Here is a 24,885-nt window from a genome sequence, read left to right as displayed (position 1 = left end):
AAACTGCACCATCAATGGAAATTCTCACCACAGGAACACTTCCATAAATCTGTGCTGGAAAAAAAAGTAAATATAATCACGGACAATTTTTTCCAGAAAAAAAAATGGGACAGTGATCACAGCTGATAGCCACACAACGAATAGAACTCTTTTGGTTGGGGGGAGAAAGTGCCCCAGGCTCATTGGAGTATGTTAGTATGACCCTGGACAGACAAAGAACTGAGGTGAAACTCAGTGTGTCCAGGTATGCAAACATTCAGTGTGATGTTGCAAAGGGGAATCCTGTAGTGTAATGAGGACACTAAACAATACTCAATGTGGGAATGAAATGGCTTGTAGATAAAATGTTGTAAACACAAAAGATTCTGCAGATGCTGGAAGTCCAGAGTAACGCACACACCTGCTAGAGGACACTGCAGGTCAGGCAGGATCCATGGAGAAGAATAACCAGTCAACATTTTGGGCCAAGACCCTTCATCAGGACTGTAAAGGAAGAGCAAAGAAGCCAGAGCAAGAAGCAGCGGGAGGGGGTGGAGCACAAGTTGGCAGGTGTTAAGTGAAACAAAGTGAGTGAAAGGGAATGAAATAAGAAGCTGGGAGGTAATAGGTGGAACAGATAAAGGACTGGAGGAGGAATCTGATGGAGAATAGTGGACCGTGGTAGAAAGGGGAGGAAGAGGTTCACTAGAGGTAGGCGAGGAGAAGAGAAATGGTAAAGGGGCGGGGGGCCAGAATGGGGAATGGATAAAGAGATTACTGGAAGTTAGTGAACTTCAAACTCTGGAACCATAGGATAGATTCCTGTTTTGTAGTCTCCAGGTATCCAGCAGCATTTATGTTCTAGCTGCACTTTGCCACAAACAGGATGCTCTGCTTCTGTCCCAAGAAGCCAGCTCTGTCTAATTCGTTTAGTTGTGAATACTTTCGACTATCTGCTCATTTCTTTCGAAGTCTGGAACTGCAAGTCATCTGAACCATTGCTGTTCTCATCCAAGTTCCGGGTGCATGGGGGGGGGGGTAAGTTCGGTGGGTTTTGTTTACTGACATTGCTCACGCTCCGTGGACTGTCTTCAGTGGTCATCATCAATGACTTGGCTTGCAAGATCAGAACCTGCTCTCTGCAATATAACATCTGGTCCTACCAGCAATGTAGAACCATTCCAATAGTGCGTCACTCCCTTGGTACTGCACTGGGAGGGTCATTCTGGATTATGCGGATGATCAGTTTATCCATTGATGTTTTTAGATTAACAACTGTCTCATTTTCCCAGCCCATATTTGTGGAGTTTTTGTCTAAGCATCCTTGTGGCACAAATGTCATTGTGTTACAGTGTGAAAGCCAATACAGGTGTGCGCCACTTAACATCCATTCGGGCAACATCTGATCGCATGTATGACCGTAGTTCTGATTGTAGAACGTGACGTAGCGGACATAACCAATCTGGTTTATCGCGTGTTTCTTTTCAGTGTCGTAGCATTCTCTCTCTCTTTAATTTTCTTTTGAAAATGTTATTGTAAAGTGCATCATGGCTTCCAAACGCCGCAAAACCACTCTTAGTGATAGCAGCTGCAAGAGGCAAAGGAAAGGATTGATTTGGAAGTGAAACAAAAGGTTATTAAACAATATGAAGGTGAAAAACCTGTGAATGCTATAGCTCAGGATTTAGGCATGTCGCACTCGACAATCACGACGATCCTGAAAAACAAAATAAAAAATCATAGTGTATACTGTACAGTATACAGTTTTAGTTCTTGGCTATTTAGTCAATACAGGTACACTACAGTACTCCATATAGGTTTGCTAAGTATATAATATGGTGTTTGTACAACATCCAAATCACATAACGTCCGATTTCACCAAACATTTTGTGGACGTTAAGCGATGCATACCTGTATACAAACGCAGTTTGTGGTTGGAGCTATCTTTGGGTTTAACCTAAATGCATCCTGAGCTATAAGCGTTGGGTAACATTTCTAAAAGTGGTGACAGCAGCTGCTGAGGGAGAACCAGCGTGATGTCACAGCAGGGAAACTCTTGCCGCATGTGACACAAGGGATTTTTTTTTAAAGCTAGGTACACTAACTGCAAGTTGATCAGAGTTGGGGAGGACTGTGTTTGCATTGCTCCATCAACTCGCCATGAAACAATTTGCAGAAGTTCTGCGGTTGCGGGTTCTTCAGAATTTACCCAAACAGAGAGACTCAGCAGACCTTAAATTAGTAACCACTCCCTTCTGAGTCATGGAAGATACATTTTGGAGAACTGTTCTAAAACTGACTGACACTGTAAAAACACACAGGCATCACAAAGGGTGATATGAAAGTATAAGCTGAATAATTGGTTGATTCCTTTTCTCATTTTCTCCTGAAGATGTCCATGGGGGCTATTCCAAGCTCATTTCTTAAAAGGTGACCTATTTAAACTGAAACAGAAGTTCAAGTCTTCTTTCACTGCTCCTCATCAAAATGTCTCTCATTTTAATGTCAAACTTGTCCATTGTAAACCTAGCTTTCTTCACTCCCACATCGAAGTCTAGCCAGAGCACCGATTTCCCTTTCTTGAGTCCTTTTAATATGGTGCTTCAAACCTGTACCTTTGCCAAACTTTTGGCTATCTTTCCCAATAGCTTTTGTTCCTGGACATCGAATTTCTTGATAATATTTTGGTTTGGTTATGCATTGAAGCCGTTGCAGAAACACAGATGTTTAATTTATGTTCTGTTATGTGCTATCAACAGGGTCTTGTAAAAATATTCACTCAATACTTTGTTCACATAAATGAGTATTACAATGAGGGATTTCAATCAATTTAACTGAGAATTTTTATTTGAGAATCACATGCTCCGTTTTTCACAGTAGAGCCCAAAAACAGGAAAAATTGTAAAGCACGGAAAAACTAAAAAATCAGACACTGAAATGCTAGCGGTTCAAAAGTAATCATCCCTCCTTTGCTCAGTATGTAGTTGAACCACCTCTCACAGCTACTACAGCCAGTAGTCTTTTAGTATAGGTCACTATTAGCTTTGCACAATGCTATGGAGCAAGGTTTGCCCATTCCTCCTTGCAAACTTGCTCAAGCAGTGCCAGGTTAGTTAGACAGCAGTTCTGAGGTATTTCCAGAGATGGTCAATCAGGTTTCGGTCAGGACTGTGATTGGGCCTCTCAATGACATCAATTTTCTTCATTTGAAGCCACTCTATAGTTGCTCTGTTAGTGTGCTTTGGGTCGTTGTCCTGCTGAAAAGACAAACTTCCCCTCCAGTTTAAACTTTCTAGCAGGTTTTTATCCAGGATCTCTCTGTACTCAGCAGCATCCATTTTCCCATCAATCCTGACCAAATTAATAGACCCAGCTGCTGAAAAGCATCCCCATAGCACGATGCTACCTGCACCATACATTACAGTAGGAATGGTGTTACCTGACTAACGTGCACTATTAGATTTGTATGGCTGTAGTTTTATATTTTTTCACTTTTCCACAATGGACTGCACTAAACTCCAAGGTACATTGAGATGGTCTTGTACTCTGCCCCAGATCTGGGCTTTTCTGGTATTATTTCCCTGCTTGTTTTGAATGTTCTTTTGTCTTCATTTTGGTTTGGTCTGTTGAAAATTTACCATACTGTTGGACCTTACAGAGAGAGGGTGCATTTACTCTTATGAATTCATCCTCCAATTTTCTACATCAACAAATCGGGTGAATCGATAAGGTGATATATAGCACGTTGCACATGAGGAAAGTTAGCGTAGTAATTGCAAAGGGGATGAATACTATTTCAGCCTCACAATTTTGGCTTTTAACTTTTAGTAAATCATTGATGGGTTTTGGAATCGTTCTTTTGATTGGACATGATGCACAATGTTTTGTAGCTTAGCTCAAAGATCCTACTTGAATATATTTTAAATTTAGAAAATGAGACAGCAAAATGTGAAAATAGTTGTGAGGGCTGAATACTTTTCACGGCTCTGTATCTGATGTATCCCAGAGCAATGATAAAGCAAATTTAGACTCTGGTGGCAATAGATGAGGGGCTCTGTGACCTTCAGCAAAAAAAACTGCAAATGCCTAAATTCTGAAATAAATACTGGAAATACTCAGCAGCTCAGGCAGCGTCCGAGAAGAGAGGAGAGTCATATTTTAGATCGATCCTTTCATATTATTTTAGGGTTTCTTTTCAAGATGACAAGAGTACCACAGTCAAGTCCAAATAAGAGAAGTATTTTTTTCTGCTAATGCCTGACACAAATTCATCTCGGTGCTTGGAACGCAAGGGTGGTACCACGCTTGACTCCATCGGTCTCCAGTCACGTTCGGTCCTGGGTGCTGCTCTTCACAAAGATAACGTGGCCTTTAGTTTTGTGGCGTAAAGGGTTAAATTCTGAGCTCCAGATACATATATTTGGCTTGTACTCCCTCAGAAGGTGGACAGCAACAAGCAAACAGCTTTTGTGTTGTAAGGAGTTGTTTGGAAATTTTAAATAAGTTTATTTAAACTGCATCAGTACAATTGTTGCTTTATCGAAAGTAACATCTGCTTCTCTCCCCACCAAGCAAGTAAAACAAAAGAAACCGTTGGCTGTTTTATCATGAGATTGAGCAGTTTTCTTTTCAACAGGAAGTTAAAACAAAGCCACATCTAGTTACTTGTTTTGATCTTCAGTAGTTGGAACCTCAAAACTGCACCTGTACAGGGTCATTAGGCCAGGCAGAGGACTTGGGATGGGACGAGGAATTATCTCATTATGCCAGCTGCTTTTTGTGATCAGTGGATATGATCTGGGTCCAATGTAGAGTCTCACACGTGGAAGGAGGTTATTCCATCCCTCTGATTCACACTGATTCATTGACAGAGCCATCTAAATAGTCCAAATGTTTCCCCTTTCCCTGTAAATTATATCACCCCAGTACACCACCCTGAGATTCATTTTCTTGCGGGCATTCACAGTAGAAGAAAGACATACAACAGAATCGTTGAAAAATTACATACAAGCAAAAGATGCAGAATCAGCTAATGAGCAAAAGGTGGCAAACTGCAAATACAAAAAAAATACCGAGAATGTGAGCTGTAGAAATGAGCCCATGGGTTGTGGAGACAGTTCAGAGTTGAGATGAGTGAAGTTATCCACACTTGTTCAGGAGCCTGATGGTTGAAGGGTAATGATTGTTTCTATTACCCTTTCAGGAAGCATAGTCAAGATCACATGAGCTCAAGGCAAATAACCATAGTAGTTTTGCCTGTGTGATATTCAATAGCAATGGCTGGTTAGATGTTTATGGATATAGAGGAAAACGGATGAGGGAGTTTTTCCTTGATTCCTTCCTTTGGGTTAAGATGGAATCTCATTCCTGATTGTGGTAAGCATTGTGCACAGAATGCCTGCCCTTTCTGTCCATGCAATAGTTGTTGAACTTGGAACGTGAGCCACCTGCAGCAGTGTTGACGTTGCAAATTAAAGCAGTCTGCAGTTTATGGTGCACCTCCTGAATAAATCCAGTCCTGGTTTTGTTATATACCTCCCAGAGATTGCATGGTAAGCTTTTTATTGTGTTGGGACAAAGCCAAACTGAAAAAGACATTGGTCTCAATACTGCATGGACACTGTGATCTCAAGGAGCCAGTCTCTTTAATTATTGACAGATTTCACACACAACCTCCATTTTAATTAGAAGTTGGTCGGAACACTGATCGTAAGAGGCCACACCCTCACCAGACTCTATACGTGGATAGATAATTTCCACAAGATAACATCAAGCACGGCACATGTATATATTTGCCATCTGTAACACAATGAATCATCTAAGGAATCATTTCTTGGAGACATTTTTATTTACTTAGAGATGCACCGCCCAGCAGCCCCCAACACCCCAAATTTAACCCTAACCCTAACCCTACAGGAGGAAATCTGCCAATGCTGGAAATCCAAACAACACACACAGAATGCCGGAGGAACTCAACAGGCCAGGCAGCATCTATGGAAAAGACTACAGTTGACATTTCACACTGAAACCCTTCGGCAGGACTGGAGAAAAGGCTGAGGAGTAGATTTAAAAGGTAGGGGGGAGGGGAGAGAGAAACACTTGGAGATAGGTGAAACCGGGAGGGGAAGGGATGAAGTAAAGAGCTGGGAAGTTGAATGGTGAAGAGATACAAGGTTGGAGAAGGGGGGGGGGAGTCTGATAGGTGAGGATAGAAGGCCGTGGAAGAAAGAAAAGGGGGGGGGGGCAGACTCCCCTTCTCCAGCCCTTTCACTAATCAACTTCCCAGCTATTTACTTCATCCCTCCCCCTCCCGTTTCACCTGTCACCTGGTGTTTCTCTGTCCCTTCCCCCACCTTTTAAATCTACTCATCTCTTTTTTCTCATCCTACCGAAGGGTCTCGGCCCGAAATGTTGACTGTACTTTTTTTCCATAGATGCTGCCTGGCCTACTGAGTTACTCCGGCATTTTGTGTGTGTTGCTTAACCCTAACCTAATCATGCGACTATCTACAATGACCAGTTCACCTACCAGGTATGTCTTTGAACAGTGGGAGGAAACCGGAGCACACAGAGAAAACCCACACATTCCACATGAGCAGACAAAATTGAACCTGGGCAACATGAGGGATTTTTGGATAAATTATCACAAAGAAATGAATCTTAAGGAGTTTAAAGAAGATTCGGAGGATAGAGGGAGGTTAGGTCTGTCGTGCCACTGAGGTACACAGTCTAGAAATAGGCTCTTTGGCCCATTGTCCATGTTGACTATAAATACATTAAACTTCTTTTATTCTTTCTAAATTCCTGACGACTTCTGCCTAGATTCTACCACGTACTACATGCTAGTGGGAATTTACAGTGGCAAGTTAACTTGCTAACTCGGAAGGTGAGGCTGCCAGTGATGGAGCGAAGAAACTCAGTGGGGTTTAAAATGCCAACTTGAGAAGGGTTCCAAGATCTCGGAAGGTCTCTCGCAATCCAGTTCCACTTGTGGTAGAAAGCAATGTTTTGTCCTCCAATCAATTATTAATGTTAGGAAGTGAACAGAAATTGATTTCAACCCAAGCCCAGCAAATCAAGGATTTTAATGATTAATTGAGTGCGTGTGTAAGAGAGTGCCCATTGAGGGGGAAGCCATGCGCACAATAATGGTTTGTTAATATTTGACGAGCATTCACTCCTTCACTTCCAGCACCTTCCAGGCTTGATACAGGCGCGTGACAGTAAACTCCCTGTGTTCAGCTCTAACAACAGTCCAGCAGCCCTTCGCCGTCCAGGACTAAGCAATCACTTGATTTGGACTCCATCAATCACCCTAATCATTAATGCCCTCCACATTCAATTCAGTAACTTAATGGTGTCTTCCAAATCTGCAGTCTCTACATCCCTGGGTGAAGGTAGCGGGCCCTCAGACAGGCAGCATGGATGAAACTGCAGAAAAGTTCTCTGGCTGTGTTAAGGATTATCTCTAAATTTGATCTTTCCACCACAGATGTTGAGACACGCACAACTTTTTACCCCCCTGGAATAAATTTCATAACCGCTTAAATGGGAAAATTAATCATTTGATATAACAAAGCAAGTAGAATGTGAGTTGCCATTCAAAAAGTCATCTTTGGATTTTTAGCTGGTCCCTTTTTTAATGCAACCAGGTGCATGAAATGTGAGACGAGAGGATAACTCATTGTAGTTTATTTGAATAGGTTTTGCTACCCATTGACTGGCATATTGGTCACACCCTGTGTTCTTGCTGTTTGAGAAAGGTACCACAGGATTGGCTCCTCCTGAGAGCTGAGCACTCTTTGAGTTGGTGTGGGTTTGAGGAAACAAACAATGAGTCCCCCCGGGAAGAGGTCTCCAGTAAATGGAGCAGTCTGTATTCAGGGGTTGCCAAATGGCTCATTCTAAAGACTAGGTGTGCTGCAGAAAGCACTGCAGGGTTGTCTATGCTAAGCACCAGTGGGTAAGGTCACCTCCCCCACTCTGAGGAAGAGGAAAGTTCCTGTTTTGTGGTTTCATGGTAAAATGCTTGCTGTATGACTAGCCGATTACATGGAAGTGTCAGAGGCAAGTAGATTGTGTGATCCAACCTCTGGACGTTGGCCAACTTTCCTCTCACTGGTATATTGCTCCACGGTGGGCCCTCGAGTGCCATCCAGATAGCTAGTCTGTCAGTAGACTTTGCATTGTGCAAACCTGTCAGTAATTGCCAGTCCTGAGACCACCCCTTTTCTCTGCAGTCACCGTAGCAAGTACCTGACTGAGATCTATCTGCTAATTGCGTTCTAACATTAAACCAGAACTGAGGAATTTTCCTCTACGCTAAGGACTTGAAATGTCAGTAGGTCCAACCTGACTGTGGAATAGCCGTTTTAAAGCTGTTGCCAGAGCAACTAATTTGCTTGGACAATTTTTATCAGTTTCTTCAGTATCCTTTTGAAATTTCAAGAAGGTCACTTCTTTCCCCAGCATATTATAGATGAGATGTCAAACTCAATTTGTCTGCGACAGCAGGCTTTTAATGGGCTGTCCAGAGAAATATTGTGCTTATATCACCATGGCAATGGCCTCTGTACTTTCCCGTGGCTGCCTCACTGTTGGTTAATATTTAGGGCGAGTCAAACTGCAGGTGACACACTAATTATCCAGAAATCACTTTACTAAGCCAGTGGGAGAGGTGATGCTGAACACAATCGTTATGGAGGTTTTTATTTACGGGCAGTCTTTGTTACTGCCCCTTCCTTTTCTAAACCGGTGCACAGAACAAACTGTCAATCTGCAGTTTTCATTGTTAGCCACACTGATGTTGCTGCAGTATTCCTAGTTTTTCCTGAAAGTTCTAGGCCCGGGTGCTAGCACAATGTTCAGTACGGCAATCACCCACCTTGTGGCTGTTTAACGATAACAGGAAACTTGCGCGGGAGAGTTTTGTAAGTGGACAAGCCATTCCACCGGGGAAGCTCCACTCTCCCAACCTTGGGTGTCCAGATGCAGTGTTATGAACAAGTGAGGCCCAACTTGGTTGCAGTGGGCGACCATCTCGTCTTCTGTGCCCTGTCGTGCCCTTTGCCCTCTGTGGAGCATCGCGGTACCACCTTCCTAGCCGTTGGATCTCACTGTAGATCTCATCCACCTAGTCTGCTAGAGCTGATAGGCATGCCTCTTTCTCATCGAGGTAGGAGGCTGCCGGCTACCCTCACCTGGTTTGGCCCACCTATCGAAGTGGTGTATTGGGGTGCACCAAGAATCTCCTTGAGAATATCCGGTATTGTCTCTGTCTTTCTGTGCTATTGAAAAACCTGAGAAATAGATGGCTGTGAAGTTTTAACCAAAGTGCTACTAATTTACCTTTAACTCAAGTTGAGGATAGGTATAAATCCTGCGGTGTTGATTTGAGGCCCAGTTTCAGAAAACTGCTCTCTCCAAGATGTTCAGAACAAGGCACTATAAGTAGAAAAATAGCTTGGCACAAATCTGACTGAGCTGCCTGGATCTTGAGGGCCACTGCGTCCCAGAATCAGTCCACATTGTGTCCCGTTAACAGGCACCCAGTCTACCTTGGACTTAGCAAACTTAAAGACAAAATGCTGGAAATCTGAAATGAAAAGGGAACTCAGCAGATCTAGTAGTGTGTCTGCAGAGCTCCTTGATCTGAAATGCTGCATCTGCTTCTCCCTGCACAGATACTGCCTGGAGTTGCTGTGTGTTTGTAACCTGTTCTGTTTCTAATCACATGGGCAGACCCGCTGGCTGTATGAGGCACTGTACTTACTCACAGGTCGCTTTCGTTTACAGAGCACAGCGCAGGAGATTGGTGAGGAGACAGAAGATGGCGCCATCTATACGATAACGTTGAGGAGAGTGCAGGTACACCACACGGCGAGCAAAGGGCAGCGATGGCTTGGGGTAAGCAGTAACCCTTACTAGGTGTACTTGTTCATCAATTGCTGAAAGTAAGCATGCAGGTACAGCAGGCAGTGAAGAAAGCTAATGGCATGTTGGCCTTCATAACAAGGGGAGTTGAGAATAGGAGCAAAGAGGTCCTTCTGCAGTTATACAGGGCCCTGGTGAGACCACACCTGGAGTATTGTATTCAGTTTTGGTCTCCAAATCTGAGGAAAGACATTCTTGCTATTGAGAGAGTGCAGCGCAGGTTCATGAGGTTAATTCCCAGGATGGCGGGACTGTCACATGTTGAAAGATTGGAGGGACTGGGCTTGTATACACTGAAATTTAGAAGAATGAGAGGGGATCTGATTGAAACATATATTATTAAGGGATTGGACATACTATAGACACAGTAAACATGTTCCCGATGTTGGGGGAGTCCAGAACCAGAGGCCACAATTTAAGAACAAGGGGTAGGCCATTTAGAACGGAGTTCAGGAAAAACTTTTTCACCTAGGGAGTTGTGGATCAGTGGAATGCTCTGCCTCAGGAGGCAGTGGAGGCCAATTCTCTGGATGCTTTCAAGAAAGAGTTAGATAGAGCTCTTAAGGATAGCGGAGTCAAGGGATATGGGGAGAAGGCAGGAATGGGGGTACTGATTGTGGATGATCAGCCATGATCACATTGAATGATGGTGCTGGCTCAAAGGGCTGAATGGCCTACTCCTGAACCTATTGTCTATTGTCTAATCCGATGCATCACTGCCCAAATTCCTACACCACCAGGGCCAAACTCCTCCATTCCCCTCAGTCCCTTCTCAAGGCTGCTGTTAATCCTTTTTTAAAATATCATTAACAATAAAGTCATCAAGAATAATGTTCTAAGCCATCATTAAGGTTAAAGCTGTGGAAAGAAAAGCAATATATTTGCATATCTAAAGCAAAAGAAGATCTGCAGCAACATGCACAAAATGCTGGAGGAACTCAGCAGGCCAGGCAGCATTTATGGAAGAGTGATAGATTTTTGCATATCTATCAAACATTTCATAACCTCTGGGCATCCCACTGCATCCAACTACAGTCGAGTAATTTTGAAGCTAGGCCGACTGGTGTGCATAGGAAACACAGAAGCTGGCTCTGCATTTTAGGTGTAGGCTGAAGAGTAATGGCCCCCACTTTCTGCGTAGAGTTATGAATTCCTTCATGCTCACCTGAGTGGGGAGCTGGGGCCCCGGTACAACGTGAAGATTGGCAGCCATGTACCATTTAGGGGTGGGGAGGGGCAGAGATTAATGTGCCCCCACAGCTCCAGGGTTTCTGGTTTCATCCTGGCCTTGGATCCTGGTTTGATCCTGGCCTTGGCCGTGTTCCTGAGCATGCACGTTCCCATTCACGCCTGTGTTTCTTCCTAAGGATTGGTTACTGTAAATGACTGAATTAATGATGTGTGGATGGGCATGTCTGTGAGTGAAAAAGGACTGGGATCAGGAGTAATGGATTGTTGACATTACAGGGAGCTGAAACGGCAACTGTTTATTTTTCTCCAAAAATGCTGCCTGGCTTGCTGAATTCCTCCCGGCGTTTTGCTGATGCTGCTTATTTTCATGTTGTTTGTCAGGCTTTTGTGTTGCCTGGTGTGGGAGTTTACAGCGTACAAGCTGGCAGTCGAGTTCCTGCATTGCTCTAATGGCTGCACGTCACAGTCACTGGCGCAGCATGAGACGCCACTGACCCATTTGAGCCAAGCTCTGCCTGAACAGTCACTGGCTCGTGTTACTCAGCCCCTCCCTTAATACCTTTGCCCGAGTCATCGAGGGAGCCGTATTTCCGGTTTTAATGATGTGTTGCTGTTGTTAGCCGAGCACCAAGCAGCAAAGAATAACAACTTTACATTGCCTTAACGGAGGTCTCCATTCCCTTCACTGAGATAGGAAGTCCTGTCCACAGGCTGATTTATACTTGTGCGTCGCATCAAAGCTGTAGGTAACGTCTACCCTATGCCATAGGGTGATGTGCACCTCTCCAGAAAAGTAACTCGTAGACCGCAACAACTGTGATCGGCCCACCTGGTAGCATCGCATTTCCTCCTATTCATTTCCAGTTGCTTCTTGTCCGCCATGTCTGTACACCGATGCGAAATAGCTGAACCAAATCTACCCGCAGACATGCGAAAATGTTTGAAGTGCATTTCCTTGTCCATGTCTCTCACAAAGAAACTCAACACAGTGGCCTAAAAACCCCATCGCCAACTAGCGTTTTGGTGCACACCAGAGCATGCTCGCTACGGCATAGAGCGATGCAGAAATGAAAATCAGGTTTACGGTGTAGGCAACGGCACAGCCCGTATGCACAAGTATAAACCAGCCGTAATGCTTCTCACCCCAGCAGCTTTGCAGGCCAATATGACATGCCCGTCCTCTTCTCAACAGGTGGAGAGTGAGTCTGCCATGAACCTGTATGAAACGTGCAAAGTGCGAACCATCAAGGCCGGGACCCTGGAGAAACTTGTGGAGTACCTGGTATCGGCCTTTAAAGGCAATGACTCCACCTACGTCACCATCTTCCTCTGCACCTACCGGGCCTTCGCATCAACCAAACAAGTGTTGGACCTACTGCTCAACAGGTGACTGTAGTGACAGGTGGTTGGAGCCATTGGAACTGGGAGGCTGGGGTGATGACCTGATAGAAGCTTTTAAGCTGCGTAAAGACTTGATTGGTTCAATGTAAAGGATGTCTTTCTGTGTGAAGAGACCAGACATTGAGGACCCTAAATGTAAGGGGGAAATAATAGGAAAGCTCTTTTCCCAGGGAGTAAATTTGATGTGGAACTCACAGTTGTAGCTGAAGCAAGTCCTTCATGTGCATTGAGGAGAAAGTGAAAGGTGTTGCAGGTTGATATAAGGAAAGGCGTACGGTGCCCCAGTCTGTGCAGCACTGCCAGGGTTTTTTCATTGACAGATTCCATCAAGCTATCCTTGGTCTTCTCTTCAGCAAAAAGAAAACTAGCAAAAGACTCACTGGTGGGGTACAGGTGCCCTTTGATATCCTTGAAGTGAAGAAGGTTGAATAAGAGGCCAGTGTTTTCATTCTGATAGTCTTAGTAACTCTACTAAAGCTGAAACTTGGCCTTTTCACACAGCAAAAGGCTATTTGGATGCTGAAATTGTATCCCAGACTGAGTAATTTACTGTTTGCCCTAGTCCAGCTGGTCCAGATGAGACCTCCAGCCAAATTCTGCAACCTCTTGGGATTTGTACATCACCACACTGACCCAGCAGAGAGTTACAGGTCAAATCTGAAGAAGAGGACGTTCTACCCAGACCTTAAAGCTTTCAAATCCTTCTCTCTCCCATAATCCTAACTCAGTGGTTACAATCTCACTCATTTTTCTCACAGATACGGAAACTTGCACCAAATGAATGGAGACGTTTCCAAGCTTACACCAGATGACAGGGTGGAACTGAAAAAGTAAGGTCTTTTGGTGCCTCTTACTGCATTGTGTTCTGAATGATTAACACCCAGAATGCGGAGTAACGTGCTTGCTAAAACATGTTGAGTTCCTATGACAACAATTTCGCCATTTTTGTTAATGAAACCGGCCGTTCATTGTGGTTCACTTCTTCAGTTTCTGCGTCTTGTTGCTCTACACAATCGGGAGTGCTGGGGGGATTTCCATCCATTTAATGTAGGCTGCAAGTTCTCTGGAAACCATTTGTATCTCATTGACCTTTGCTGATTAATAAAAGTAAACAGATGCTCTTAAGACTGGGGGAACAGAAACATTTTCTCTGGTGGTATTTAGCAATGAATTTCATGCTAGAGAAATTGCTTGTTGAAAAGGACAAAGTAAATTAGCATGCTTTTCTTTTATCCTGTGCATGTTCTGCTTGGCTACCCATGAATGTTTACATTATTTATTCATCGGATGTGGGCATCGCTGCCAGCATTTTTTCCACATCTCTCATTGCCCCTGAACCAAGAGACTTGTTCCGCTGTTAGAGTGTAATTGAGAGTCAGGCATGCTTTCAGAATGGTAAGGATGGCAACATTTATTCCACTTGAAGAATGTCAGTGAGTCAGTTCAATTTTTTTTACTTTATTGCTTTTATTAGTTTCACTTCATGATTATTGTTGCTGATTAATCCCACATATATTCAATTACTTGAGTTTAAATTCTCTCTAGCTACCACAGTGGGACTGGAAGTCATGCCTCGGGGCAGCACTTTCCTAAACCCTTGAAGCCACCAGATTATTCCTGCCTGAAGCATGTATAAATTTACATCCTTCAGACATGAGAGCATCTGCAGATGCTGGAAATCCAAAGCAACACCCACAAAAGCTGGAGAAGCTCAGCAAGTCAGGCAGCATCTATGGAAAAGAGTAAGTGTTCAACCTTACAGGCCGAGACTTTTCAGAAGGATGTTTTCCAGTCCGTATGAAGGGTTCCGGCCTGAAACATCAGCAGTTTACTCTTTTCCGTAGACGCTGCCTGGCCTGCTGAGTGCCTCCTGTACTTTGTGTGTGTTATATGCAGTATTTCCAGATTTGGATCTGCAATATTGCACTGATGTCCTCCTTGACATGCTCCAAGAGGGAATTGAAGTTATGCCTTCAGATCAGTGATTCCAGTTGCTAGATGCTGATGTAACACTTACCACACTTCCTCTGGAACAGGAGTCATGGTACTCTGGCTGTCTGCTGTTTGGCAGAGAGCGTTGCTCATCCACTACCATGTACTTACACTCTTTGTTCTCTTCTTTCAGCACCATTTCATCCATTCTCGGAGCCTGGCTTGATCAGTATTCCGAAGACTTCAGGAAGCCACCTGATTATTCCTGTCTGAAGCATCTGTACTCTTACATCCATCAGATGTTTCCAGGTTCGGATCTGCAACGCCGCGCCCATGTCCTCCTTGGTACATTCCAAAGACACAAAGAGCTGGACCTTGTTGAAGATGGTAGGTTCTTTCAGCACCGTGCCCGCAACTCTAAATCTGGCCCACCATATCGTCTCTGAGTCTTCATTCATCCTAGAGAAAGCTGTCACCACCTATCCAATTTCTCTTTAATTAAAGCTTCTCAGGACCCGTCAGTGAAGTATAAGATGGCCTCTGGCAACTTCCACACTCACTCTCATGAGGCAGCCCCACCAGAAGAAGAGAATTAACTGAAGGAAGTGATGCTCCCTCACAGCTTCACCCATCCTGATTCAATCCTCGTCTCTGGTGCTGTCTGTGGAGTTTGCATGTTCTCACTAGGGGTTTCTTCCAGTTGCTCTGGATTCCTCTTGCGTGCAGAGATCTTTTGATTTGTGGATTGATTGCTACTTTAAATTACCACTGTAGTTAAGTGGGGAGTTGATGGACGTAGGAAAGAATAGGTTACAGGGAATTGGGATAATGAGATTGCCTGCAAGCCAGCATAAACTCATTGGGCCAATCAGCCTGTTTCAATGTCATAAGGAAATATGAAATAGAGGAGCTGGAGTGAGCAGGAGATACAAATAATGATAAAAGTTATATTATTACTTCCCTTAATTTAAATAGTTTAAACATGAACCAACTATTGTGTGTTCCTATGATTCTTGTCCCCAACTGTAATGTGTTTGAACACAGTGTATCCATACATGAATAACTACACCTGGCATTTATGAAGTGCTTTTAACTTCCCAGGAATGGTATCAAACCAATTACACTGAGCAGCATAAAGTAGATTTTAATGAAAAAAGATGCTGGACATCTGAAATAAAAACAGAAAAGGTTGGAGATACTCAGCAGGCCAGGCAGCTTCTGTGGAGTGTTTCTCATTGATGGTCTTTTCTGCCAAATCCAGTGAAAGGTTTTCAATCATATTAACTCTGGACTTCTATCTATGGATACTGCCTGAGCTGAATGGAATTGTGAAGAGTTTCAGTAGATATTTAAGAAGATTTCAATGCGTGCAAGGGATATAGTTGGCTAGCCGAGGTGTAATGGCATCTGCACTGGACTTTGAGGCGAATGGTGTTGGGTTCAAATCCAGCCAGCTCCTTGCACGCTTGGTTAAGCAACTCAGCCTGGTATAAAAAACAGACAAAAATGCTAAAGAAACGGTAAGGTTGCCTCCCGATGTGCAGAAAGGAATAACAACAAAGGAAATTGCTGTCAAAGACTGCTTTAATGGAGGACAAATGGGGGATCCAGGAAGGATTGTGGAATGAATTCTAGAGTTGGGCAGCTGTAGGAATAGTGTCCAATGGTAGAGTGATTAGAAGAAGAGGAGGCAGTTGACAACCTTGCATGTAATCCCAGATCTGACTGAGCTGTAGATAACTTTGACCATCAGGCTCTTGAACCAGAGGGGATAACTTCATTCACCCCAACACTGAACTGATCCCCCAAATTACTGACTCACTTTTAGCGACTCCACAACTCGTGTTCTTGACATTTATTGCTTTCTTATTTATTCATTTGTAACTCCCTGGGTCACCTCAGGCTCGCTCAGCTCGTTCTCGTCTACGGGGAGCAGCCTTCGGCCCCGCCAAACTGGGTAATCAGCTGGTGTGGATGCTGTGTGATGTCCCCGCCTCGCCCAAAAACAGACAGTACACCATATGCGATTAAATGAGTACAATTTATAAAGGTTACTATAACTAAGTGTTTAATAACGATACAGTATATATGAAGAGAAAAAATAAAGAAAAGGCGCCAAACTTATCAAAGTCCAAACCACTTCGTGCACAACCGTTGGAGCTCAATTACTGAAGTCTTCTGGCCACCATTCGATCCCCTCCGAACTCCTCGACTCGCAGCTCAGGACCCTCCGAGTGGTCAACCAAGCACATCTAGCTTCATCCCCCCTCCTCGGAGTACCTCCGGGCCTCGGACCCCCGCTTGGGGTCCGATCCTCGCCCAGCTTACAGCATTGCGTCCTCTCTTTCGACCCCCTCGCGCCGATCTCCCCAAAAGCCCGTCAACAAAAGCTTACAGACTCAGAAGAAAGAACATTAATCCCCATTTGGTTTACAAAGGAATACAATTCTCGTTATCAGTAAATTTTAACCCAAACAAGCTTCCAGCACTCTCTTGCAACAAAGAAGCATTCCTGCTAGTTAACAAAAGAAGCCCTTTTGATGACATACACAGTAACAAAGAAAAAAGAAGAAACCCCCTTTACACATTTATTATTATTTATTTTTGTATTTGCACAGTTTGTTGTCTTTTGCATTTTGGTTGTTGTCCATCTCTGTCCTGTGCCGTTTTTCATAGGCTCTGTTGAGTTCCTTTGTAGTTACTGTGAATGATCAATCTCAGGGTAGTATACGTTGACAAATATGTACTTAGATAATAAACTTATTCTGACCTTTGTGTGTTTACCGCAGCCGATCACTGCACCTTCACGATGGTTGAGGAGAATGGGTTTGAAGAGCCAAAGCCTGACTTCCTGTCCTTTCTTGCCAATGTGGTGGCTGAACAGTTCACGCTAATGGACGCGGTGAGTGTACTTTCAGAATGAAAGCACACAAACACTTGGGTGGCTAGTGACAAGAAATCAGCCCCATTTCCTCCTGTTCTCTTAGGGCAACTGTTGGTCTGAGTTTTAGTTTCATTTTAGTACACTGCCTTTCTATTCAGCGTCAGTTTTTTTCCTCAGAAGCTAAGTGAGTATTATTTAGGCAGGCAGAAGGGTCAATTATTGGAACTCTGGTTGATCTGTTGAGGTAGAATGCTGTGTAGGTTCTTCTGACCCTTCCAGCCCTGCTACCCAGCAATTCCCCAATTTAATCCCAGCCTAATCGTGGGACAATTTATAATGACCGATAGGAACCCGGAGCAGCCAGAGGAAACCCACATGGTCACGGGCAGAATGTACAAACTCCTTATAGGCGGTGGCGGGATTTGAACCCAGGCCGCCTGTGCTGTAAAGCTGGTGGATAGGTACGTGTAATTCAGGGACGGCACTTTTTCGGAGGGCCCAGCTGGGCCTGCAGTTTTGATAGTGTTGTGCATGTCCTTGTCCATATCAAGTGCAACAAGTTCTACCCTGTGGTGTGAATTCGATCATTCAGGGTGGAACACAGGGAAGGCAGAGTCCGCCTCTCTGGTGGTACACTGACATTTAGTCAGAATGTTCACCATTAAAGATCGAAAAGATTAGCTTTATTTGTCACACAAACATTGAAACTTACAGTGAAGTAGTTGTTTGCAACGATGAACACGTCCGAGCAAGCGTTATGGTTAACCCCACAAGCGCTGCCATACTTCAGAGAGGCGCCAGCATATAATGCCCACAACTTACTAACCTTAACCTGCTCATATTTTGAATGTGGGAGGAAACAGGAGCACCCAAGGAAGTTAATGCAGTCACTGGGAGAACGTACATGCTCCTCACAAACAGCAATGGGGATTGTATCCCGATCAATTTTACAGCAGCCACTGCTCTACCGTTCATCTCATGTATGGAGCACAGTCCGGTTTCTATCATTGTTCTGAGATTCTCTTTCTTTTCTTCAGGAGTTGTTCAAGAAAGTAGTCCCATATCACTGCCTAGGAAGCATCTGGTCGCAGAGGGACAAGAAGGGGAAGGAACACGTGGCACCAACAATACGTGCCACTGTCACACAGTTTAACAGGGTTACGAACTGTGTCATTGCAACTTGTTTGAGTGACAAGAGTTTGAAGCCTCAACAGAGAGCCAAGATCATAGAGCGATGGATTGAGGTGGCTCGGGTAAGTAAGAAGCTGAAAAGGTATATTGAGTAACGTTAACTTTAGGATCTGAGGCCAAGTATAGCCCTTGGGTTATGTCAAAAAAGCACAGATTTGCCAACTCTGGGTGGGTATGTTCTTGGAGCTTTAACCACATAACCTCCTGTCTCCAGTGCCACCTTCTCAGCCCTCATTTCCATTTTTCCATTGACTGGCCTTTATAATAAACATCTAAGAAAATGAGTTGAGGGCTAACGTGGCCAGTCCTGGCAGTTCGACTCCAGCAGGAGCTGAGTACCTTCTGAGCAGTTGGGGTGGAGAGCTACAATTGTGAAAACATAAAATGAGAGTTGGAAATCAGTGCTCTTCAGTCACTAGATGTGCTGATGTAGATAGAGGCAACTTTTGGGAGCAGAACATAACACACAGCTGTTACTGTTCGCAGCTGTTAGTAACCATGTATGCTTGGAACAACTGGCTGAGTCTTAAAATATTACTGCTTTATAAACCTTCTTCAATCCTTTCCCTTTACCGCAGGAGTGCAGAATCTTCAAAAATTTCTCCTCACTACGAGCCATCCTCTCTGCTTTACAATGCAACTCTGTCCACAGGCTCAAGAAAACTTGGGATGAAGTCTCGAGGTAAGAACAGGAGAAAGTTTATGTTTTGATTCTTTTATTTAATAGCCTGCTTATGATGAAGTTTTCTAACTCCTCCTGAGTTGTGGATTCAACTCATCTGCAGTTTTTTTTTACCTCTTAAATTTGATTCTCCAGCTTAATTTTCCATCCTTCCCCTCCTCAACCATGTGGTCAGAACTCTCACTGTCCACGCCTGATCCCCAGTCGCCCAGCGCTTCCACTGGTCGACGTGAATTTCTGGGGTGACGATGAATCTGTATATAAGTCTTCATCCTTTAAACCTGTCTTTGGTAATTATCTCCAGCTCAAAGCTTCATGTCTGTGCTCCTCCAAATCTGTCATGTCAGGCAGAATCTGTGGGAAAAGTGGAGACAGTTGATATTTTGGGCAGAGATCCTTCATCTGGACTGGAAAGAAAAGATGAGAAGTCAGAGGAAGAAGGTGAGGGGAGCGGAGGAAGAAGTACCAGGTGGTAGGTGATATGTGAAACCAGGAGGGGGAGGGATGAAGTAAAGAGTTGGGAAATTGATAGGTGAAATAGATAAAGGGCTGGAGAAGGGGGAAGTCTGAGTGGAGAGGGTAGAAGACCATAGAAGAAAGGGAAGGGGGAGGAGCACAGGAGGGAGGTGATTGCCAGGTAAGATGCCTGGCCTGCCGAGTTCCTCCAACATTTTGTTTATGTTGCTTGGATTTCCAGCATCTGCAGACTTTCTCATGCAGTGAACGGGACTGATATTGTCGTCTGCTTGCTGAATGATCTCGACAAGTTCATCATCAGGAGACCTTGCAGACTAGGTTTCCTGGAGTAGTGCACAGGTCAATTCTAGCTCCAGTTTTTAGTTCCCCATCATTCTGCCTGCAATGGGATCCTGGTGTTCTGAATTAAGGGTGTTATTCAATATGCTCTAGTTATCGGTTTTCCTTTGGATATCAAATAGTGTTGCATTAACATTCTAACATTCTGCACCTTTGGTTGGAATTTTTCAGAGAGAACTTTCGGATATTCCAAGAACTATCAGAAATATTCTCTGACGACAATAACCACTCCCTGAGTCGTGAGCTGCTCATCAAGGTAAGTGCTGCTTTAAAAAACCTCAAAAGTTTCCCTGTCCTCCTCTCAGTGACGTCTAATTGTCTGGTCATACTTTCCGCAAATGTCAGCTCAAGTGAATGGAAGGACACTGCTTTAAATTAGACCATAAAGCATAGGAGCAGAATTAAACTGTTCGGCCCATCAACTCTGTTATGTCATTTGAACATGGCTGATTTATTATCCCTCTCACCCCCATTCTCATGCATTCTTCCTATAATATTTGATACCCTCACTAATCAAGAACCTGTCAACCTCCGTTTTAAATATACCCAAATACTTGGCCTACACAGCCAAATTCCACAGATTCATCACCCTCTTGCTAAAGAAATTCCTCCTCATCTCTGTTCTAAAGAGACATTCTGAGACTGTGCCCTCTGGTCCTAGACTTCCCCCACTGTAGAAAACATCCCTTCCACATTCATTCTATCTAAGCCTTTCAATATATTTTATCACTATCCATACCATTTCACTTCCCAGCAAAGCTGGACAGAGCTCAGATATGGCAATCCCAGCCAAACTGCTCCACTCCTTGGCCCAGGACAGTGAGATCAGTTGGGTTATCCTAGTCATCTCTCAATTACTTCAGCTAGTGGACCATGCAGTGGTTCAGAGTTATGGCACACCAGTATCTTTAATGCTGCGCCATCAGCTCTCCTATTGTTGATAGCTGTCGTGTTTGGGGATTGTTAAAGAGAAATATCTACCACCAAGCTCTCTATAACGTCAGGGCTTCTGAGCTGATGGCTGTTTGAAACACAGCTGACTGGGCTTCCCTCAAGGGGGCTCAGCAATAAATCATTATTATAATAGTGCCTGGGTAATCCATACCTGCTCACCTCTGCTGGACAGGAGTTCTGGACCCTTGTAGGGTTATTAATAGCAAGAAGAAAATCGGGGCTCTTTCACACTGAACGATGCAAGGAATAATTATTGTAAGAATGTTGTCAAATCCTGTTTGGGATTTTTCTGGGTTCCAGCAGCGGGCTCTGGTAACGGATGAAATTGTGTACCTGGCTGCACTTTGTAGAGTGGGAACCTGTAACCACGAGGTCGTTTCCCTAGAAACATTCCAGTACGCAAAAAATAGCGGGTAACTGTAACTTACTCTGTTCAGATTGGAGAAAATCTTGTGGCTATGTCCTGCATTTGTTATTCTCTTGTTCTACCAGCAAATCTGGTTGTAAGTCTACACCCCTGTGCTGTGAAGTACCACAGTTTATTGATTCAAACCAAGCTTTGCCCCTGCAAATGTTTGCTCTCAACTTCCTAGGAGGCTGGAGAAACAACCTTACCTACAGTATGAATATCCAATTCAAATCACTATTTGTTAACCTAAAAAACAATTCTGGAAATCAGCAATGAAAGCAGGTAATGCTGGAAGCTCTCAGCAGGCCAGGAAGGTGTGGCGAGTTAAACAGAGTTAACATTTCAGGTCAGTTTGTTGAAGAGTCTTGGACCCAAATCATTTCTACAAATGCTGCCTGATCGGCTGAGTGCTTCCAGCAAAGTCTGTTTGTATCATCTTTCGTTACGATGTCTGTTGAAAGCTAATGATGTTTATGGGACTGGCAAACTCTACTCAATCTGGCAGTAGCCAAGCCCATCCCAAACCCTGTTAATGACTCTGTCCATCCTCCAGTTCCCCTATAACGAACAGTGCTTTGGGCTGAACAGGCCTTGAGTTTTGTGTTTTCCCTCTCTGAATCTCCCCGCCTCCTTCTCCCCTACATCTGTGGCCAGTTCTTCCCTCTCTGAATCTCCCCACCTCCTTCTCCCCTACATCTGTGACCAGTTCTGTTCTTAGGATGTTCTTGTGTGTTAAAGGGATAATATAAAAGCAAATTTTCATTATTGTTGGACCCTACGTGGATTTTCAAGCAAAAGCAAATTCATAACAATGTGCAAACACGAGGAAATCTGCAGATGCTGGAAATTCAAACAACAACACACACAAAATGCTGGTAGAACACAGCAGGCCAGGCAGCATCTATAGGGAGAAGCGCCGACAACGTTTTGGGCCGAGACCCTTTGTCAGGACAATATGATTTGTTATGACCCTGCATTACTGGCTTGGTGCCAAAGGGGAAAAGATAAGACCATTCTGCACTCTTAACATCAAAAGAATCTTGCAGAAAGCCTGAATCTATGAGCTGCTCGATTACCCTATTGTAAAAGACCTGCATTGTGGTTCGAGTAAAGGTTACAACATTCAGGCTTCCTGGAAGCAGCTATAGGGTCAACTTTTTCAGGCGTGTAGTAGATGCAGTGGAGATCTTGTGGCAGGATGTGGTTGTATAACCAGTAATCGGTGAGCAGGGCTTACAGACCTGTCACCATATTCTGGCAAGGGTCCCGGACTCTGCTCTCTGAACCTAGCTGGCAGATCGGTTGTCGCGTTTTTAAAGGGGTTTGCCCCCAGCAGCAGAGTCTACAACAGGACCTGGTTTCTGATGAAGCCTGGGTGGCTTGTCAAAGGGAAAGTTCACACCACAGCACTTTTTTTTAAAAATAGTGACTGGGTCTGAGCTTCCATTCCATTCCTAGCAACCCACAGTTCTCTCTCTCTCCCTCCCTCGATTAGCTTCTCTTACAGTAAGTGTGTGAAGTCCTAGGCATGTGGTTTTGCAGCTGCCACGTCTGACTCACTGGGTTGGTGAATCACTTGGAGCTGCCTGCTGATTGCGGATGGAGGGTGGCAGCTGCTGGGTCTATCACACTGTCATCCCATAACTGAAATGACTCCAAAGTTCAGCATACAGAAAGCGCTTTCAGCAGCATCTGAAGAAAGGGAAGCTGAATAAGCATCCAAAATGACGCTGTGTTTCAGTTTCTACAGATGCTGTGTGACCTGTTGAGCCAGCAGTTTTTATTTTTGTTTCGGACTTCCAGGGTCCGCTCAATCCCTGATCCCAGTAGGATGTGACGGCGCAGAGGCGTGGCAGTTTTACAGCGCCAGCAATCACTGTTAGGGGTTTGGTTGCTACTGCCACCTGTAAGGAGTTTGTACGTTCTCCCTGTGACCACATAGATTTCCTCCAGATGCCCTGATTTCCTCCTAGATTCCAAATTCGTACAGTTAGGGTTAGTGAAATGTGGGCATGCTATGTTGGTGCCAGAAGCATAGCCTCCAGCACAATCCTTGAGATGTGTTGGTCATTTAAGCACACGTTTCTCTGCATCTTTCGATATACATGTGACAAATAAAGCTAATCTTTAAACTTTATAAAAGATAGTCATATTTGCATGGCTAAGGAATGTGGCCCTAAGTTGGACAACTCTTTCAAAGAGACGGGAGAGAATGGATGGGCTGACAGACCACCTTCTAGACTAGACAGGTCACTGTTCTTGGGCACGATGATGGTGTCTATGTCAGTTTCAGTATCCAGGGCTGGGAACAAATGAAAAACAATTAGTGGAGTTTCCCAATCCAGTGAGTGACGTCTCCCAACAAGGATTAGCCATCATATGTCCTGCTATCACCCCCTGTGTTCAGTAGAGGAAATTTGGGGAAAGGAAGACTGAAAATGGAACAAGGTGAAATTATTCCTATTGGAAAGACTTATGTTAAAAGGCTGCTGTCCCCGGTGGGGGGGGAATGTTATACTGTATTACGAAGGGACACATAGCCAAAGGTCCAGAGAGCACGTGCAATGAAGGTTTTGTATTTTTCCCCAGAGCAGAAGGGACGGGAAAGAAAGGGTGACACAGTACAGAGAATAAGTTAAATTGATTGTACAGTAAAACAAACTTTGCCCCGGGAAATGGCAGGAGGACGCTTTGTGTGTAGGAATCTCGGAAGCAGATTTGGAAGGTTACTCCTGCAACTGTCTGTGTTTCGGCATCTGCATGGACAAGATATAAAGACTGATTTGAGTCTGTTTCCTTGACTGACATATGAATGGTCATCAATATGCATTTATTTCATTTTTGACCTTTAATTCTTGGTCAGGTCAGTCACCTAGATACTGTAACTGGGTGGAGGGATCCCTCCTCCTGGTAATGACCATCTGTTTGCTATGTCTTTGTCATGTACTGGAATTGGTCTAAGCTTCCTCTCAGCTAAATGCAGCACCCAGCTGGGCCACTGAAAAGGGATCAGCAACAGGAACCTAGGCCAGTACTCCCTCTGACACACTAACAACAGCTTCCAGTCAGTGCACAGGTGGTTCCTTTGCAAAACTGTAAAAGAACACAGTGGGTTAACACAAAACCCTCTTGCTTTTGGCACTGTCATTTGTGGTCTATTTTCCTGAGTGACCTATGAAATAGATCAAGCCCTCTTTTCAGATCAGGCTCTTTTCACAGTTACAAAGAACTGTAGGGGAGCTGTCCCCAGCAGCCCAGGCAATACTCACCCCCCACTCAACACCACCAACAAAGACATTATCACATTGCAGTCTCAGTTCATGGGATCTTGCTTTGTTCAAAATGCCAGGTAAAGTCACTTCACTTTCAAAAGAAAGTACCTCAGCTCATCTACTATCCAGAGGTTGTTACAGTGTCACCACCTGCTGGAAAGATGGGGTTTAGCACCCAGTTTATGCTGAAGTCTAAATCTAACATGTTTTCTCTGACCTGTTGTGATATACTCACTCTGTG

At 44.2% G+C, this 24,885-nt stretch overlaps 1 protein-coding gene across 4 annotated transcripts in view; it reads left to right on the top strand.

Annotated features, from left to right (window-relative positions):
• Window positions 1–24,885, top strand: part of LOC132407346 (ral guanine nucleotide dissociation stimulator-like) — a 156,723-nt gene that overhangs the window by 121,003 nt on the left and 10,835 nt on the right. For all 4 annotated transcript variants that reach the window (XM_059993704.1, XM_059993703.1, XM_059993705.1 and 1 more), the window contains exons 2-9: window positions 9,775–9,885; window positions 12,296–12,489; window positions 13,263–13,334; window positions 14,630–14,823; window positions 17,226–17,338; window positions 18,358–18,573; window positions 19,090–19,193; window positions 20,181–20,265. In XM_059993704.1, the coding sequence (XP_059849687.1) occupies window positions 9,775–9,885; window positions 12,296–12,489; window positions 13,263–13,334; window positions 14,630–14,823; window positions 17,226–17,338; window positions 18,358–18,573; window positions 19,090–19,193; window positions 20,181–20,265 (1,089 nt within the window). The remainder of the gene's footprint in view (window positions 1–9,774; window positions 9,886–12,295; window positions 12,490–13,262; window positions 13,335–14,629; window positions 14,824–17,225; window positions 17,339–18,357; window positions 18,574–19,089; window positions 19,194–20,180; window positions 20,266–24,885) is intronic.

This window comes from Hypanus sabinus, chromosome 18, assembly GCF_030144855.1.
Source record: "Hypanus sabinus isolate sHypSab1 chromosome 18, sHypSab1.hap1, whole genome shotgun sequence".
Lineage (NCBI taxonomy): Eukaryota > Metazoa > Chordata > Chondrichthyes > Myliobatiformes > Dasyatidae > Hypanus > Hypanus sabinus.
The sequence above is the reverse complement of the archived record's forward strand: the minus strand, read 5'-3'. Positions and strand labels throughout refer to the sequence as shown.